This window comes from Rattus norvegicus, chromosome 10, assembly GCF_021556685.1.
Source record: "Rattus norvegicus strain SHRSP/BbbUtx chromosome 10, alternate assembly SHRSP_T2T, whole genome shotgun sequence".
Taxonomy (NCBI): domain Eukaryota; kingdom Metazoa; phylum Chordata; class Mammalia; order Rodentia; family Muridae; genus Rattus; species Rattus norvegicus.
In genome coordinates, this window is record NC_141543.1 from 80,998,270 (window position 1) to 81,018,935 (window position 20,666).

At 45.3% G+C, this 20,666-nt stretch overlaps 1 protein-coding gene across 1 annotated transcript in view; it reads left to right on the top strand.

Annotated features, from left to right (window-relative positions):
• Positions 1 to 12,885, top strand: part of Mmd (monocyte to macrophage differentiation-associated) — a 28,157-nt gene extending 15,272 nt beyond the window's left edge. Inside the window, 3 exon segments of the mRNA NM_001007673.1 lie at positions 338 to 439; positions 1,801 to 1,870; positions 10,947 to 12,885. Of these exon segments, the coding sequence (NP_001007674.1) occupies positions 338 to 439; positions 1,801 to 1,870; positions 10,947 to 11,147 (373 nt within the window). The 3' untranslated portion in view covers positions 11,148 to 12,885.
• Positions 12,886 to 20,666: the final 7,781 nt, after the last annotated feature.

The window sequence follows — 20,666 nt, forward strand, 5'->3', positions numbered from 1 at the left end:
TTGTCAGCATCCCAAATGTGCAGTCAGAAATAAAAGCGCCAGTAGCCCTTGCTTCAGCGCGTCCCTGCTGGGGAAAGTCAGACGTGACAGGCACAGTGACATGTCTCTTTTTAGCTGGTGCTATTTTTAAACCACGTGTAATTCTGAATACTAAAATTCGACCAACAATCTTTTCCTTGAATGATTAGTTTCACCCAGGCTGGCCAGAGCCTCCTTGCTATGCTGAGGGCCGTATCTTTCTGTCCTCTTGTTGTCTGCTGTTTGCTGTCACTAGGAGAACGTGGGCTCCGGATTCCTGTCATTCACTCACCCCTTTTATTGTCGTTTCCGTTTGTAGGTTAAATCTCCGTGAACTCGGACCCCTGGCATCTCACATGCGTTGGTTTATCTGGCTCATGGCAGCTGGAGGAACCATTTACGTATTTCTCTACCATGAAAAGTAAGAGAAAGATCACTTCCGTTCGATAGTTTAGCAATTAACTGCCTAAAATAGCCTTGTGTTATGGCGCAGTTCCACTCTGTGCATGTGCTTCACAAGAGTAGAAATACATAAAGAGAAAATGTATTGCTTTTTAGAAAATCTCTAATGCCTTTCGGTATTCACTGCCGCTGGACAGGCTGGGGTGGGAAGGCATAAATGTGACACGCTGGGGTCGAAGGACATTTTAGAGCCGTAGGGACCTTTTTCTCTTATCCAGAGGCAAGCTCTCACAGATGCCTTAAATGGAGACTAGCCCTCTTCCAGTTTCCATGGAGATGGAGGGTAAGGACACTAAGGGTTACTGTGGCGCACTCACCTAGATAGAAGTCTGTGTTTGAGGAGAGACGCTAGCTAGCACTGGACACAGCTCTCCTCCTACTCGGGGCTATGGTCAAAAGTGTGAGCATAAACAGAGTGTGGGTGTAAACAAAGGCATATGGAAAGTGTACCTTTCGGGTCCAAAGGAGACCCTCCAGGTCACCATCTTCAGCTGCAGGCATAAAAATTAGGAACACAAGGGCCGGAAGGAAATGACCTTTTGCTGTGAGATTGTCTCCCCAGAAAGTTAGAAGCTGTACCCATGAAGTTCACAACAAGATTTGAACGAAGAGAACACCAATAGACATATCGATCCTGAGCTTATCGGAGGCACGTGACTCCAATTACCCTTTGAATGCAACAAGTGCCAAGAATATTACGTAATGCCTATCAGTCTAAGGGCACCTGCGCTTCTTGGGTTCAGGCCTCTGGATTATAGCCTCCAGACAGCGTAGCAAGTAAAGACAGGCCTTTCTGGTAAACCAAGGTCTGCAGCCCATTCTTCCTCCACTGGGGCTACAGTTCTCAGATAGCCTGCAGCCTAGTGGGATGACACAGGAAATAGGCATGCAAAAATGAAGAGACAAACAGAACACACATCCTGGGCCCTGGCTGCTGCCCACCCCTGAAGAAAGCTGGGTTTCTACCTCCCCTCCCTCTGTCAAGGTCCTTTTAACTCTGGATGGAACTGGTGATGGGCCAACAGGAGGTGAGCAAGAGAAAAATAGTGTTCCGGGCTGGATTACAACTAGTTTTCACAGCAGACCTGTTCTAGGCAGCCTGGGTCAATTTCTGCCTTTTTCATCCTAAGAGAAACTTTGCCTCATGGTTCCTCAGTTCTGCACGTTAGGGAGAGGCTCGGTGGTCTCCTACTGGGCAGTGCAGCTCCTTTGAGTAGTTTCAAAGCTTATGTTTCTCCTCCAACATAAAGAAAGGGGAAGCCGGCATGTGCATGGTCTAAGCAGTCCCCCAGTGTGAGTCTAACATCTGTGTCCCTGCAGGTACAAAGTGGTGGAACTTTTCTTCTATCTCACGATGGGATTTTCTCCAGCCTTGGTGGTGACATCAATGGTGAGCTGTGGCTTTAGAATTTTTGTTGCTTCCTTCCTGAATCCCTGATACTCTGATGTAATGATAGATGTGCCATTATCCCTTTTGGAGCTGTGATACATCCATTAAGTATAGACTTGAGAGAGAACCATAACGTAGATAATGCGGCCTGTCTGAGGTACTCTAGCTACCCTCCACGGCTTGGCAAAGCTGTGTATATATAGGGTTTGTTCTGTCCTTTTTTGTTCTAGATGGTGGGTCTAGTCTCTCTCTCTCTCTCTCTCTCTCTCTCTCTCTCTCTCTCTCTCTCTCCCTCTCTCCCTCTCTCCCTCTCTCCCTCTCTCCCTCTCCCTCTCTCCCTCTCTCCCTTTCTCCCTCTCTCTCACACACACACATTCTCTCTCTCTCTCTCTCTCTCTCTCTCTCTCTCTCTCTCTCACACACACACACACACACACACACACACAATCTCATCCATCTTCTTTCAGAGACTCATCTAAAATGACTAGAAATGGCTGTTTCAGGGTAGTTAATGGGGCTGCTTAGGCCTGACTCTCTGGAAGAGGCTCTCTGGAGATCTGTTATAGTGAAGAGAACGTGAGTTACTGACATAAAATCTTAAGAATTAGGAGGATCTTTGAAGGCTGTGGTGGCCCTACCCATCTGAGGAGGGAAAACTGTAAGTTTGAAGTCAGAAGAACAAGCCCAGCATTTGCCCCAGCCTCCTGCTAGTAGTTTTCAGTTCCTTTTACTTCATTTTTTTCCTTCATTTGCTTTGAAGTAGTTTTGTCTCTCTAGGAAAGGAAGGTGGCTTTTTTTTTTAAATCTGTTATTTTACTTTTGACTTTGCTTGAGAATAAGTTGGGGACTTCAGTATAAAAGTGTTGCATTGCCCTTAGAGGATCCTTGTGGACGGTGTGTTCTAAGTTCTCTTCCCAGTTGACTTATCATGTAGAGGTCCATGTGCCTCTGTCACTTTGAGTCACAACTGTACATGACAGTCTCATCCAGCACTGCTTGCTACTGGCTTGCTTTCTCCCGTGTCTTGTGCTCGACACTGGCCATTAACCACCATGCTAATTAAAGAACAGCATCTTGTTTAGTTTTGACTCATTTATTTATTCTCAGTTGTCCAGTCAGGATTGTACCTGAGATTTCATTACTGAGTTTCTACAATACAATGTGAGAATGTAATTCCACTCCCCAGTGCCCGCCTCCCTCTCCCCAGTGCCTGCCTCTCCTCCCACTCCTCCATGGCCGGCCGCCTCAAAAGAATGCCCCTTGGAGCTGAAACTTGATGCTGAGTTTTCAGGAAACCATTGCTTATGAAAATGTCAAGAATTACATTTCCTTGAGATAGGAGTTTGATGATATTTTTAGTAATTACCTAGCTTCACTGCACAGATAAATACATATATCAATGTCTATGTGTGCACATACATAGATGTATACGGTTCTCTTGGCAGAGGCAGCAGAGAAGGATGAGAAGAGGGAGGCAGGCGTGTGACTGAAGTGAGAAAAATGGGCCACGGCTATTACATCGTTAGAGGGCAGTTGGGGACAGCCAGAGCCATAATAGCAAAGTCTGTGTGGATTGGTTACTAATTATTAGCAGAGTTTCAAGTCAGTTCCCTCTGGCTGTCGTAAAAGCAGGTTTATCCAGTATTTTTGCTAGCCCGAATCTGTAATCGGCCTTTTCCTAGGTGCTATAATAGCCAGTGACTAATGTTTATGAAAATGAAGCAGGATAATTCACACACTGCTGCCACAGAACTTGGGGTCCAACAGACAGACACTGTCTCTGTTCAGTAGGGAGACTGCAATAAAATTTTATAATGTTCCCGATGGCAGGGGGTGCTGGGGGATAGGGGGGAGGGAGACTCAGGTTGCTATGGGAACATGAGGTTGAAGTACTAAAATAACTGATAGGTAAGCTGATTCAGAAAGACAAGTAGAAACCAGGAAGCGGTCAGAGTGAGGCAGGTGTTACCAACAGAGGAGACAGATGCCTGGGGAGGGCACCACCGTCTTTGGAGAGCTGATAATAATCTGGGGGCATAGACAGGGTCGGGATCCAAAGGGTTATGTAAGAGTGAACGCTGAGCTGAGGAGCCGAGCGTGAATCTCAGACCTCACCCTTCTGCCACAAAGAGCCATAGATAATGAGTCAAAGTCCCTGGCTTCTCAGGCATCCAGCACAGATAATGCAGGAACTCGATGCTTGAAGGAAGAGAAGCAGAGAGCTGAGCTTTGGGTCCTACAGCCTTCCCCCATTGTCTTCCTGAAGACTTTCCAAATAGCAATTGAAAGAGAGAGCGAGAGCAGCTGTCTTCCTAGAAATCAGACTGAGGGACAGTTGATGGGGCAGGGACCTAGGGAGAACAGAGCTGCTAGGACAAACCTCCAGGAATCTACAAAGGATTATGCTTGGCCAAGCCTCAAGCTGCATCTGTGCAGGGCAAAGTTCTGGAAGCCCTGGCTGAGGCATAACCCTCTGAAGGTGAGGGGCTAAACAGCGATTTCAGACGCACTGGATTCAGGGGGAGTAGTGGAGCCCCCACCATCAGAAGTGGTAAAACCACACCGAACATCAAACATCTCTGGCTTTCGGGTGACCAGGATCACTTTGGGCACAGAGTCCCTCTGCCCCTGTGTGTTTTTATCACGGTGACAAAGAAGCTCAAAAAACAAACCAAACAAACAGCAACAACAAAACACAAAAAAGGAAGGAGGGAAGGATTTATTCTCTCTCAGAGTGTTTGGAGGCTTCAGCCTGTAGTTACTTGACGGTTGCTGGTTCTTGCAAGGAGAGGCACGCTGTGCAGGGAGCATATGGTGAAGCAGGGTGGAGTACCTCACAGCAGACAGAGAGATAGCTAAGAAGGAGCCAGGGGCAAGCGAAGCCCTTGAGAGGCATGGCCCCCACTAACCTGCTGCCTCCCATAAGGCCCCACCTTGAAATAGGTCAGTATACAAAATTCTTCTGATTAAAACAGACAACAGAACTAGACAATAAAGGGATCTTTGGTACTGAAGAATTAGAACTGTGCCACAAAAAGAGAGAGACATCCCAAATGTTTAAAGATTAAACAGCTCACTTCTATATAAATTCCTGCGACTTTGAATTGACTAGTGATGAATCTGTAAGCTGGTGGTTTGTGGGCTGCAGCCCAAGCAGTGTTGGGAAAGAGGTGCGGTGCTTTAGATGCCTCTGTGAGTGTGCAGGTTGCTTTGATGACTCATCCTGACTAGGCTGGGGTACCTAGATGTCTGTCCATTAACAGCCTGATTGTGAAGGCGCTTCTTCAGTAACATTAGCATTCAACTCAGGAGACACAGTGCATTCCCTGTCATGTGGGTGGGCCTCAACCAGTCACCGGAGGGCTTTAAGATAAAGGACTGAGGCCTTCCTAGTGAGGATCCTCCCCTGCCTTTGCATGTCAGCCACTTTGGATGTCAGCCACAGTAACAGCATTGCCTGGACCACTGTCTGCCAGCCCCCTGCAGAATTCAGACTTGCTGCTCCGTGATTACACAAGTCAGTGTCTTAAAATCTATCAGTGTGTACACACACGCATGCACACACGTGCTGCGTGCAGACATACACATCCATCTTTTGAACTCTGCACCTAATACTGCACAGGGTAGTCTGGAACCCTGACTAGGGTGATAAGATAATGAAGAAAGAACAAACACGTGTACAGGAAGTCTGGAATCATTCTGACGGAGGGACACCAATGATGCAACCTAAAACCTGAGGGAGTTTGTCATGTACAAGCATGAGTTAGGATAGGCGTTAGCTAGCCTTGGAAGGTCTCAGAGGGGAGCAGTCTCAAGAGTACAGTCATCTGTGAGGAAGATGCTGCAGGTGCTAGCTTTTGCACATTCCTGTAGGTCAGGCATTGGTGAACACTAGTATTTGAACCAGAGGGATGCTTGGCCATCTCTTGAGGCCAAGGCACTGGCGTCTTCTACATGCCTGTGCCTGTGGTAATACGCTTTCGCTCCAGGCTCAGTTCCTGTGTTTCTGTTTCTTTGAAGACTTCTGAGTAACACTATTAAAAAGAAGAACATTTTAAAATTAGTGATGTAAACATCTACTTCAGATGGAAAAAGTAAATCTAGTCTGCAGTAACTAACAGTATGGAAATAATTAGAGGGCTGTGGATATGGCTTAGTGATGTAGACTTTACTGGGCATGTCAGAGGCAGTGGGTTCAATTCCTAGTATTGAAAACACACACACACACACACACACACACACACACAGGGGTGGGGGTGGGGAGAACATGAACTCAACAACTAGAAAAAAAAATTCATGAAACCAAAGCTGTTTCTTTGAAAAGGTTTCAATCAGACATTATAGCAAATTTTATACTTAGGGTCAGAATAGTAATAGTTCTATACAGACTTCCAACGGTAGAGTTGAGCTTGGTGAGGTGGGCCGTGCTTGCCATTCCAGTACCTGGGAAGATCAAGAGTTCAAGGCCAGCCAAGACTACCTGAGAGCAAGAAGTTAATAATCAATCAGGCAAACATAACTAGATGGAAAGAAGCACTTCCTTTGATAAAGCCAAGATTACCCTGAGAATCAAACACACATTGCAGGAACACTGCAAACCAGTACCCATGAGGCAGAAAAGGCTCCAAAGGGCTCCAACAGAATATCAACAGATCTAGTTTCATGAGGATGCAAAACGAATCATAATCAGGTCAGGTTTCCCCGGAGCCATTGGTAAGTCACTTAGAAATTTGCCACATTGTGAGAATCAATGAGAAAGAGTAGTTCTCTCACCTGATGAAGGAAAAGCTTCTGACGAGATTTCAGCCTTCAGCCATCATTTTAAGAGTCAAAACAAACTTAGAAACTTTACAGATCGGATAAAAAGATAATTAAGGAAACACCACAAGCAAATAATCGTATTTTTTTGCTGAAAGACAGTGATTGGTAAGAACACAATGTTGTATGTCCTCACTGCTTCTAGTCAGCATGTAACCGATGTGCTATGGACACAACAAGAGATAAGAGAAACAAAAGCAAGCCAGTGGAGAGGAACAGGAAACAGACTTCATGTGTAGACGACCTTCATCACCTCATAGAAACCAGGATCTGCAGAAAAGTTCTAGACCTTAAGAATGAGTTCAGCAGCACAGTTGGCTACAACATTAAAAGTAGCGACATCCTTCCTCAGGAGACCTGTTTGTGCCACTGGCCTGTCTCTGGTGATCCCCGAGAAGTTAAGGCACACTGTGAGTACTCCATGCATCTGTGAGCAGGATGCAGAAAATAGCCACCACTGCTCTTAAGGGTGTGGGAAGAAGATAGGTTTGTGTGGTGATACCGAAAGCAGACACCAAGAGGACTGGAGACCTCTGGGAGGATGGGAACATGTGATACCGTTATGCAGAATCCAGGCCAGTAGAACATCCCAGTCAGGATCTTCATCTGGGAGAAGGGGGGAGAATACAGCTAGATTCTGACCAATGGTCTAGACCACAACTCCTGTGGGGACCTAGGATGACTGAAGAAGATTGGAGCCCGCAGAGGGCTGTGTCATGTCTGTTGGGACTGGGCCATGGGAATGTCCAGGAAGAAATGAGTCTGTGGACCTTTTATGTGAATAGTTTATTTAGGAAGCAGTGCCATTTATATATAAATACAACTCAATGGAAGAAGGGAAGTGTTTTCAAGAGAAGCGTTTAGAGCATTTGAATGTCACTTTTGTGTCACGCAGAAACCCCATTTGGAGTATAGGCTTAGCTATGAAGCAAGGAGCTGAAGATTCCTTGGAAACACAAACATTAGGAAACCTGGAACCTCTTGTCATCACAATTGTTTTTGGATAGGCACAGGTTTGGGAGCCGCAGAAATAAAGACCATGAGAGAAGAAAAAGTCAGTTGGGGAAAGTTCCAGAATTAAAGCTTTGCGTCTATGAGGAAAACGCACAGACGGTCACAGTCCTGAAGGAAATACTTGCTGTGTCTGTGATGAAGGATAGGCATCCTAAACGTAGCCACCTGTTAAATGTTTGCCTGGTCTGCAGTCCTTCAGATCACACCTAAAGCCCTTTAAAAGATGGGTACAAAAACTTGCAAAGAAAAAGAAAACCCATGGATTTTGGATATAACTCTGAAAACATGTGGATATAACTAGTGGTCAGGAAAATAGAAATTAAAGCCCCAGCCAGTGGCCCCTACATACCCAAAAGAGCAGTGATGATTGGAGACTAGGATGGGTCCCACCAGCATAATGTATAAAATGATAGGGCCTGCCTCCAAAAGTTTAGTTTTTTTTTTACACTTTTAGTTTCTAATAAAATTCAGTGTGCATTCTGGGACTTGGTGGTTTTCTTGAACAGAAATGGAAATGTATGTCGCAAAAAGAGTCACCAAGTTAAACATCAGGCTCCATCATTGCGGTTCCCAAGAGAGCGAGAATTCATAAACTGTGGTAATGAGGGAACGACCAAGCAGAGCAACAGCAACGACAAATGCAAAACCCTAAAGAAAGCAAACAAAGATAAAGAGCATTGGAAATATGTGCTTGGATTTACGTGGCTCCCAGAAAATAAGCAGTTTAATTCCGTTCATCTGAAGTTCTAGAGTGGGTGGTCCTGTACGTGATGGTCGTGTTAAGAACAGCGCTTGCCTTGGTGGCTGGAGGGGTCCAGAATTGACTGGGACTGAGATGCCAAAGAACTTTACAGAAGCATTTGGATGGATGTCGTTAGCATTTCTTCTAGGCCCCACCCCACAGTTACCTGGTGAGAGCCAGGTATGCCTGACTCACTGTAAAAGGAGCAGCTCTCTCTTGCTCTCTTCCCTCCCTTCCCTCTCTGTCCCTTCTCCCCATTCCCCTCCCCCATCTCTCCACATGCTTATAGCATCTACTCACACCTCTCTCTCTCTCTCTCTCTCTCTCTCTCTCTCTCTCTCTCTCTCTCTCTCTCTCCCTCCCTCCCTCCCTCCCCCCTCTCTGTCTCTATTACCCACTCAACTCCCCTCCCCATGACCTAAATAAACTCTATTCCATCCTATATCCGTGTATGACTGGTACCTCTGAGGGAACGGATACCTCAGCATAGGCCCACAGAGGCACCCAGTTCCCCACGCCATAACAAGCCTCTACCAAACATATCCAGCGCTCCCCTTTCTCTTGTATATAACACAACAGATGTAATCACTGTAATCAAGCTCCTTCTGTTCCACCTTTCGTTCTCATCTGTACACCTCACAAAACACGTGAACCCCCGTTTTGAAGACGCCCATTTCCCCAGTGCCAAATGAAAGTTCAGACATCAGACCATTTCACTTCAGGTCCCAATTCTGACACTAGGAGACTTCCTGGCCTTGAGAAAAGTACCTAACCTCTCCATTTCTTGTTAATCGGTGCTGTTGATAAGGAATGGTCCCCAAGTTAGGATGGTGAAGATTTACATACCCAAATACACAGGAGGGCTTCATGGCGTCTACCAGACACCAGCAATATCTAAGAACGCATTTGGCCTGCTTTAGAGTCAAGTCTGTTCCTGTCTTTGAGAGTCTGACGAGGTAGAAGGGTTTTAAGGAGCTGCCCCTTGACAGATTGTTTAAAAACTGACTGGTGTACTTGTTCCGGTCTCTACCTCTTTGGACAAAGAAGATTGGAGTCTATCAAAACCAAGGCAGAAACCAGATTACTCTGAGGACAGACGGAAGCAGTGCCCAGACACATGACTCTGTCGGGCTGCCTCTTAGCCTCCTATCCTCCAAATCAGGAGGCTATTACACAAGTGACACTTCCACTTGGGGTTCCTGCTGCCCGGTAAGAGTCTATGACAACCTTTGTCCGTCTAGAACAGGGCTCCTGATGCATATACAAGGATGTAGTACGATCGGGACTGGTAGCCCTGGAACCCATACGAAGCAATGCAAGTGTATGATTACTGGCTTGAGGGGTTTGGTTTTAGATTTATTTTTTTAACATTTTAATTGATGTGTAGCTGAGCATGTCTCTTCTTACCAAGAAAAGAAAATCTGCTCTGGGACATTTCAAATCCCCTCCTTCCTAATTTTTTACTCCCACAAAGCCCTGAAGTTCAGGGGAATGTTGGAAATAGGGTTGATCATCACTCCTAGCCCTGCGTCCTACCGGCCTTCACACACTCTTTTTGCTTCTGGCAAGGCCTGTGGACTCCTTCCTAGCAGGCGGCTGAGCTGAAATTTCCTCTTGCTGTTGCCTGACTTGACCGTTGGGACCATTGGGCCACATGGACTTGCTCCAAGGTTGCCTTTATTAGGACCCAGCTGTCTACATTCTCGTTCCCTTCAAAGGGCTGGCCACCCTCTCGCTTGCCTTCTGCTTCTCCGACCCGCTCCCCTTCCTCTGCGGCACCACCTCCCTTACAACCTCCTGCCTTCAAGTCTCTCTATAGTTGACTCCTTACGGATGGGTCTCTGAATCTCTCTTTTAAGACGGCCTTAAAAAGCCTTGCTTTTGACTTAAAACATACAGGATGTAGTTCTAACACCCGGAAGCATGGGGTAAATTAGGAAATCCCTAAGACTGTGTAATGTGTCCTATGTCAGCAGGAAAGACGCCCTCAATTCATACAGGCCGCCAAGATTGGGGAAATAAACCAAAACAAACAAAACAAAATCAGTACAGATGGTGCAAGAGAGGTCAAAGGCACGCGACCGGCCTGGCTGAGATATAGGCTATAAACCAGTTCCTTGGACCTGCCACACGTGGAAGGAAGCTTCCAAAGGGTAGTCTGGGAAACAAAGGTCACTCGGCCTTTGTAGGCACGTCACCACGGCTGACCGTGATAACATTCTGCTTGGGCGCAGTTAAACGAGCAGAATTACTGCCTCGTCCTGTGGAGCCTATGAGTCCAATGGTCAGATCCTGCCTGCAGATCCATGGGGCATCCCAGGTCAAGCGGGCAAGGCATTTTACAGTTGCCTTTTGTCTCCAGATAAGGGTGTCGTTCACACCATGCTTTTTTACCGTGCAGAGAAACCAGGAGCTTTGGGGGCAAGGACAGTGACTCTTAACCTTGGTTGTCACATCAGAGTAACATCACCCTTTCTCCCCCTCCCCTGCCTCTGTTGACAGAATAACACTGACGGACTTCAAGAGCTTGCCTGTGGGGGCCTGATCTACTGCCTGGGAGTCGTGTTCTTCAAGAGCGATGGCATCATTCCATTCGCCCATGCCATCTGGCACCTGTTCGTGGCCACAGCCGCCGCCGTACACTACTATGCCATTTGGAAGTATCTTTACCGAAGTCCCACGGACTTTATTCGGCATTTGTGACCCGTCTCTGCTAGGCTTTCAAATCAGTATTATCACAGTTGAGGCACTTGAGTGGGGTAAGAGCTGAGCCCTGCGCACAGAAGAGTAAGCAACTTGCACTGACTTCGTTTAATTTTTTTTTAATATAATTACTGTGAAAGTATAAAAGCTGCGCCTTGGAGTTCTCCTCTTCACAGGCAACAGATAAGGTAGCGAATTAATTCTTCATTCCATTCCACTATCATGAAGGACTCGGGATAGACATGGCCAGCTGATGTTTACAAACCAGAATTTTGTATTTTTTTTTTCTGTTTTACAGATTTTAACTACGATGATTTTTTCTAAATCAGTAGGTCAGGTTGTCAAAGTCAGTGCAACAATACAACTTCCTTTTTAAGAAAAACAAGCGCCGTTTCTATCACGTTTCCCGTTCACTGTGTAAAGAATCATGGAAACTTAACACTACTCTTTACCATGTTTCATCTTGACATAACATGGTTCTTTTTTAAAAGGAGGCTTCGGTTCTTTTGTAAATTTTTAAGAGAAACTCTCCCATTGAAAAGCGCACCTGCCCCCCACCACCACGGTTCCTCATTCGTGCGAAGTTTTGCAGCAAGCGGTCAACATTCCACAAACAAACATTATACCTCTTCTGACGGTTTTATTAAGTATGGAGAACTTGCCAATTTTCTAGAAAAACTGCAGTTTTTTTCCAAACTTTTCTGCCAATCTCTGACCCTGAATTCTGTGCTGCTCTGGGCTGACGTCCTTGACCTGGTGTGGGCCACCAGGGCTAAGACAGTGTTTTGATATCATCAACTTTTTCAGAAGACATAACTTTGCTGTCTGCCTTTGCCACTTTTTCTCCAGGGTCTCTCTCCGCGGTGGAGGAGGATCCTGTCTGGATTATGATAGTATTGTTGGGTTGCCCATCTGCCAGACGCTCCTCCTGAGCTTTCTGAATTAATGGTGAAATCCTATTGCCACTTTGGTGCCCAACGAATGGTTCAGTCATCGTGGTTAATTAAGCCACTTCAATTTACTGTATCAGTTTGATATTCGTTTTAATTGTGGGACTAGACACAGAAACTCACATTTCTGCCTTTTCCTCTGCATTTCTCAATATACTATGGTTTTTTTTTTCCCACACCGTAAATACAGCATTGATTGACAGGTAGAAACTCGTGTCAATAGTCTGTGGGTTTTATGCCAACTCAGTGGAGTGATACTTATATATTATTTCTAGTTCCCTCTCAATGTCTTATATTAAGATTGATGTATTAGTTGCATTGTTGGTTAATCTTTCTTGGCGTTTAAGAGAAGTGACGTCACCTTGCCTTTAGATCAGATGTTAATATCACCTATTTGTCTAGGAATAGGCCCGCTCAGTGGAACTGTCAGATTAAAGATATGCTTTATTAATTGAAACTCTGTACAGCTGTAAGTTTAAAAGAAGACTTATTTTGTATGTCTGTTGAAGCTCTGATTTTGGTAAATTGTGAAGGAACAATGGAAGAGCGGACTTCTGGGAATTTGTTCAGTGGTCAAGGGAACCCAAGGACAACACCAGCCAGGCCACTCTAGATGCATGGTTCTGAACATTTAGGTGCCTGTTATTTTACTGTGTATATTTTACTTTAAATATATTAACTTTTTGTGGATTCATTTAAAGTCTGCTCATACGCAACACTGTCAAAACCACTAAAATGTATGTAAGAACGTGTGCTGTAGATTAGAATAAAGTTGTTACTTGGGTTGACTCCATTGTCTGCAGCATATGGCTGAAAAGTTAACGCTGTGTGTTTGCGAGCTCAAGCGAATCTCAGATTCGGAATTTGCGAAGCAGTCTTCCAGAAATCAGGATGCAGAGGCAAACAAACTGGTCCTTTCATTTTTAGCTTTCTAATCTGCCTTGTAAATACTGACCTGCCAGAGCTAACTGAAGCTTCATTCAGCGCCTTGCCAGGTTTCTGGTAGTAGGGAGTCCTGATGTGATATGTCATCTCAGCTCAGCGAGGACACTGAGCCAGGAGGCTCGTGAATTTGAGAGGAGCATGGGCTACACAGTAAGTTTGAGGCCAGTCCCAGCTAATCCCAGGAGACATTCTATCAGATAGATAGATAGATAGATAGATAGATAGATAGATAGATAGATAGATAGATAGATAGATAGATGAATCTGATTTTGTGTGTGTGTGTGTGTGTGTGTGTGTGTGTGTGTGTGTGTAACCAAATAACAGTAGTCACTTTTAAAAGGCCCAAGCCCCACAGCTTAAAGAGGTCACTCCATGTCTCCCTGCAGCTCTCTCGAATAAAGAAGAAACTGTCTGTGCTGTGGTCTAAGTGTAGCCCCCATTTATGGTCCCAGTCAGCACCTGGCTCCTCCAAGCTCTTTGTCACGTATGCTACTGAACTAAATCACTTGATGTGAAACTTCCCCTTAAAGGTTATAAAAGTCCGGTTTTCCTTTGTTCAGAGAGTGGTCTGGACATTACACGGGGGATTTGTTCAAGGAGGTGCTCTGAAGATTACTCTCTGAAGAGCCTCTTCTGGCCTTCTCCCCTCGACCCTCTCAAGGCGCTACACTCCTGAATGCTCCTTCTCTCTGTCTCTCTAGCTCGCTCCTCATTTTCAGTCTTAAATGTAGCTTCTCTCCAGGTTTATAGAGAAGCTGTGTCTTTCCTTTAAGATCCCCCTGTCTGGGGCTGGAGAGATTGCTCAGCGTTTAAGAACCCTGGTTGCTAAGGTCCTAAGGTCAAATCCCAGCAACCACATGGTGGCTCACAACCATCTGTGAATGAGATCTGATGCCCTCTTCTGGTGTGTCTGAAGTCAGCTCCATAAATCTTTAAAAAAAAAAAAAACCACACACAAAGACACCCCCCCAATGTTCACTCTTCAAGATATGTATATGCATATATGTGTGTATACACACACATATATACATATATTTACATATACAAATATATTCAAATTCACACACACACACACACACATATATATATATATATATATATATACATATATATATGATTAAGTACTGAGATTAAAGGTGTGCAGTATACCAAAACATCTTCAGTGCCATGTTCTTCCTCCCATCTCAAGGTCTGAAGGCTGTGTGTGTGTGTGTGTGTGTGTGTGTGTGTGTGTGTGTGTGTGTATTATATCTTTACCTGGGGGAACTTTCGCTTATCTCGTGTAATCCATTGTGGGTTCAGATTAAAAGCTTCCTTATGCCCACTGACTAGGTTATATTTAACTCTTATAACCCTAGCCACAGATTCACTGTTAGATAGAACTCATTCTTGACTCTGGGGATCGAGCTTCATACCTACATGCTGGACAAGTGTTTCATCTCTGAGCTACTCCCTTAACCCCTCTCTGTACTTTGGGCAGTAAGAGAAACGACTGCTACATTCTAAGTTGAGGACGAGATCTAGGTCTGCTCACCTCCACGGCCGCGCCTTTGCCATGAGCCACTGCATTAGAGCCAGCAAAATCAAAGAACTTGAGCTGGACGTTCACCAAGCGTGGACATAGGAAAGAGAATGATTTCCATATGGTGAAGGGCCTTGGTAAGGACCAAACGATCCTTCCATGGAACTTTGAAGTGTTATTTCCAGGAATTCTGTCCTCTAGCTCCAAGATTCTAGTACGTATTTCTAGAGTACCTGTACCCACCCACCTAGTGATGCCCCCTTAATGTCTCCCATCTAAAGCTGATTTAAAGACTAGGTCTTTCAGATGAGCAGCCACCAGTCCTTGAGGTCCCAACTACCTCTGTTCTCAGCTTCTAGTATGGCACTGGGCTCAAGGTTCTTGGGTGAAAAGGAGTTCAGGGGTAAATAGGGAAGGTATGGTTTAAATCTCAGAGGTAGGCTTCTCTCAACTGGTTGGAACCTAACTTTGAGTTTCAGAAAGTTCGGGGAAGCTGTGGGTCTGGGGTGTAAACGTGAGACACTATCCTGTCCTAAATAAAGAGAAACAACACTTGTTTATCGATGCTTTCATAAAACCCAGCGACAGTTTACGAGCTTGGGAAATGATTCTTGCCTTCCTTATTTCCCTGTGGTCCTTCCTTCTTTTCTGACTTAATAATAAAATGAACAGAATCAGCGCTTGGGGCTACATCCCTGGAGCCTTACTGCGGAGTATTCTAAAAAGCAGTAACTCTAAAATACTTACTGATATATCATATACTTTATCCCCACATCATGCAAGTGCACAGCTCTTGAAATATAGAAAAAAATTAAATCCCTGAGTTTACTCATTTGAATACACCATATTCTAGTCAGTCTTCTTTCCCATATTTATAGGATTTTGTTTTATGCAGCTGTCTGTCTCCTACTTAAAAATTGTAGGGGCTGGAGAGATGGCTCGGTGCTTAAGAGCACATATGGCCCTTGCAGAGAGAGAGAGAGAGAGAGCCCTGTAACTGCAGCCCCAGGGGAACCCAATGCCTTTGGCCCTTCGTTCGTGTGCCACAGACATAGATACACATATACAGAATTAAACACTGTGATAAAAACAAATCCTTTTAGAACCTTTGTATGTCACTGCATTTTCCACACTGTCTTGCCATACCTGTTTAAAAATAGTATATAGCTCTCAGCTGGTGAGACAGCTCCACAGGTCCTGGCATTTGCTGCCAAACCCGGTCACCTGGTCACCCAAGTTCCACTGCTAAGACCTATGCAGCAGGAGTAGAAAACCAGCTCCCCAAAACCCTCCTCTGACCTCCATGTATGTGTTGTAGCACATGTTCAACACGCACGTGCGTGCACGCACACACACACACACACACACACACACACACACACACACTAAATGCTTCACATCATTTTAGTAGGGAGAATATTCTTTTCTTTCTGATGCCATACTGGGAATTTTAGGCAATGATCTCATGCATGTTGAGCAACGTAGCCAGAATTTTCAGTGGCTCTACCATTTTTTTTCCCGGAAGTAAAAAATTTTGCTCATTTTGGGATTTGTAGGTTCCTTTTTCAATATTTTATCATTATAAACACAGATGCAAGGAACCTAAGGCTCTGCTTGTGTTTATGATTCGGGTTTAAAGGCAGTAAGCAACTGGGTTCATTTTATATGCATGAGTGTGTGATCAACATGTATGTCCGTGCACCACATTCACACGGCACCGAGGGAGGCCAGAAGAGTGTTAGGTTCTCCTGGAGCAAAAGTTTGGACAGTGAGCTACTACATGGGTGCCGGGAATAGAACCCGGGTCCTCTGGAAGAGCAGCCAATGCTCTTATTCACTGAGCCACCTCTCCAGCCTCTCAATGTGTTAAGTACTCAATGTGTTAAGTGTGTTAACACTCTCTTATGTGTTAAGTACTGTTCTGGTTTACCTTACTTATCCCATTCAATCCATCAAAAAATTGTTAGTTTATCTTGTCTCCATTTTACACAGGAGGAAGTAACACAGAACGTGAGTTTTTGCCCTGAGTAAGTGGTGATGCCTGGAAGCCAGGAAGCCTAGCGTCAGCTTAACCTCTAGGTCAACGTTTCACCGATAGGTTTGCCAACAGGAAGATACTTTAGAGATACGGTTTGCTCTCCATCTCCCCGTTCTTGTGTGTGTTTGGTGTCTTTGGGTCACAGCTCCCGTCATCTGCCTGAGTATTTGGAGAGTTGACTGGGGAAATGACTCTGAGACCGAAGAAGTATCTTCCCTGTCTTGATGAAGCAAAGTAAGGTTCCCCAGAGGACTTGGGCAGTGTTTTTAGCTGAACAAGACTAGGATTACTGCTTTCCTGTCTTTCTACTGTTCTTGCTGTTTTAAATAGACAGTGCCGATATGTTCTCACACCCTGTGCCGTTCCCACCTACATGCCTGCAGCGTGTCAGTGGCGGTAGTTTTCCAAGAAATGCTGCAACCGTGCACTCTTCTAACTGCTTTGCACGGGAGTGAAGCTATTCTCCTCTGTCTGCCGCCAGAAAACATTAAGTCAGAATAGTTCGAGTAGGTGAGGGAGTTTGGAGGACTCGGCTTTGGAGTCTTACACTATCTCCAAGGAGAGGTTGCTGTTCTAGAGCATTCTTTTTTATTTTTTTATTGGATATTTTATGTATTTACATTTCAAATGTTATCCCCTTTCCCCTCCTCTCCCATTCCCCCTCTCTCTCCCCCTGCTTCTATGATGATGCTCCCACTCCTGTCCACCAACACTGGGGAAATGAGCCTTCACAAGACCAAGGGCTTCTCCTCCTATTGATGCCAGACAATGCCATCCTCTGCTACATACGCAGCTGTAGTCATGGATCCTAGAGTATTCTCGATGTACTTAGTTGATTTCAGCCAAGGGAAAGGTCAGGCCAATTTCCATCACAAGTATATGGTTTTTGTAAGACTGTGTTAGTGTTTTCTGAATCCTATTGGTGAGTGAGATATCAGGGCAGCCTAGAATCAGAACAAATTGGCTGGGCCAGCTTAGGCAAGTTACACTGAACTTCAACCCCTATCTGTTAACGGGGTTTATCTGCTTCTCTCAGTTCAGTCACAAGGGGGAAAAATACATTGCATCCTGGGATATTGTCGGCACTAGATAAAATATTCAAATGCTCCCTTGCAGTATGGCCAAGCGTTTGCAATGCGAGCTAGAACCCACCTGGGGAGATTTTCCATGCAGAAGGAGCCTTAAGGAACACTTTTTTAAATGTTTGTGCATTTTTTTTAACTCTTAAAAATAACCATGGGGCCCGGAGAGATGGCTTATCCGTTAAGCGCATGGGCTGCTCTTGAGGAGGACCAGAGTTCAGTTCCCAGCATCCACGTCTGATGCCTCAGAACTTTCTTTAACTCCAGTTCTCCTGGATCCTCTTCTGGGCTTCATGGGCTCCCTCATGCATATGGGTGCACATGCAAACTTTTTTTTAATACTCCATGCTTCTAAAGATTTTTGCATAGTTGAAAAAAAATCTGTTGCTCTTTAAATGTTCAACACTTCTCCAGGCAAGAGCCCGTGTATTCACAGAGGGAGCTGAGTGGGTTATCTTGTGCCCAGGTGGGTTTGTATGGTTGGTAACATATCAGACCCTTAGTGAAGTCTGTTGTTACTTGAGCCTGCCTCTTGTAGACTCATAGACCAGTGGTTTCTTAAGGGAACGACTTCCAGCCTTAGTGCTGTAATGGAGTGAATGGTCTCTCTGGTCTCTCTCTCAGTGATATATCTCATTTTCATTAGACAGATATTTATTGGGTGTCAACTGTGTGCCAAAGACTCTGGTCAAGGCATTGGGATGCTAGAATAATAATAGCAAAAGGCCAGGATCCAGCCTGATGTAGCTGCATCCTGCCTCACCTCACTCTGTAGTCCGTATTGGGTGTCCGAGTGAGCTTTTGACAATCTGTTTGCTGACTCCACAAGAGCGGCCATTAAACAAAACAAAATAGGCAAAGAGCAAGAAATCCCAGCGTACCTAGATTCTCAATGCAGGGGCCTTGCTTGGTCCCACACATTTGTTGATCTACTAGACTGAGTGCAAATTACCAGTTTAAAAATCTGTTCCTCATGAAACTCAAGAAGGATGACCAAAATGCGAATGCTTCACTCCTTCTTTAAAAGGGGAACAAGAATACCCTCGGGAGGAAATAGGGAGGTAAAGTTTAGAACAGAGGCTGAAGGAACGCCCATTCAGAGCCTGCCCCACATGTGGCCCATACATATACTGCCACCAAACTAGATTAGATGGATGAAGCAAAGAAGTGCAGGCTGACAGGAACCGGATGTAGATCTCTCCTGAGAGGACACAGCCAGGATATGGCAAACACATAGGCGAATGCCATCAGCAAACCACTGAACTGATAACGGGACCCCAGTTGAAGGAATCATAGAAAGGACTGAAAGAGCTTGAAGAGGCTCGAGACCCCATATGAACAACAATGCCAAGCAACCAGAGCTTCCAGGGACTAAGCCACTACCTAAAGCCTATACATGGACTGACCCTGGACTCTGTCCCCATAGGTAGCAATGAATATCCTAGTAAGAGCACCAGTGGAAGGGGAAGCCCTTGGTCCTACCAAGACTGAACCCCCAGTGAACGAGATTGTTGAGGGAGGGCGGCAATGGGGGGAGGATGGGGAGGGGAACACCCATATAGAAGGGGAGGGGGAAGGGTTAGGGGGATGTTGGCCCGGAAATCGGGAAAGGGAATAACAATCGAAGTGTAAATAAGAAATACCCAAGTTAATAAAGATGGGGAAAAAAATAAAAATCTGTTCCTACTTTTGAGCACACACTTAAGGGGATCCTCGATGAATTCTGCCTTCAAACGAATAACCTTCACAAGTCAACGACTCGACCTCTACTTGAGCTCCCTTTCTGTCTGTCAGGCAGTCTGGATGTAGAGTTGATTTCCCCTGGCAAGAGATGATGTCTGAGAAACACCTGCCAGGGCTGAGATGTTGTCCTTGCTTCTGGAATGCCACTTATTTCTCTATTATCCACACCGGTCCTAAGCGTCATCCTCCTGGTCGTGGCTGGGAAAACAGTACTTAATAAGGTAAGTCTTTGCTCCTCCAGTCTCCTGGGGAGGCCCAGAGAACAAATGAGCAATTACAAGGCAGTGTTTAGACTGGGGCTTATTGTCAGAGGAGCGAGTGATTAACTTGCCCGGGGAATCAGAAGTTTTCCCTGAAGATGTTTCATCTCAGCCCTCAGCCGAGACTTGAACCGTGATGGAGGCACTGGCAAGAAGGTGTGGATGTGGAAGCAGGGGACAGTGTGAGGGTGCAGGGTCAGGGTTGGGGAGCATCATAGGGTGCATTTGAAAGAAGGAACACTGCAGGGTGTCTGGAAGAGGAGACGGTAATAAGTAATAATGGCTAATGCTGATTAAGCTCCCACTATGAGTCTGGCCCATTCTTCATGTTTCCTGTACAAATTGACTCATCTATTTTGAGAGCAAAGATGGTTATCTTAAAAGCATGTGCATCTTTTCTGGCCAAGTGAATTTTTTTTGTCTGGATATTTCTGAATCCCTTTGCCTTTTAACTACCCCCTATGATCATGGACCTCCATAAAACTGTGATGAAAGAAAAATATTTTATGGTCCATCTGAGCCATTGCCTGTGTTGAAATTGTAACACACACACACACACACACACACACACACACACACACACCCACCATGGTAAAAGGGGTCATGGGTCATTCATCATTGGGAGTTTTTATGCTTTCCTACTGACATGTGTAATCAAGATCTGAAGGTGTTTGTTTATAAGAGGCTTCATCCAGTCGTTAAATTCAACTAAGAGAGCCCTTCCTATGCACTGCATGCTTTTCCCCCCGGTGTCTGCATGAAGGCAGAAAGCAGAACAGACAAGATGCTGCTTCACGGGATAGACATTATGGATGGGAGGAAGCGGAAACACAGAGTGTTTGTCAGGTGGTGATGAGCTCTAGAGGAAGCACTGGTCAGGAGGGAGTCATAGGGAGTGCTGAGATGGAGTAATTCAACCACAGATAAGAGAAGGTCTGTTGGAGAAGGAGGTAAGAGAGCAAAAGACCCTGGCAACCCT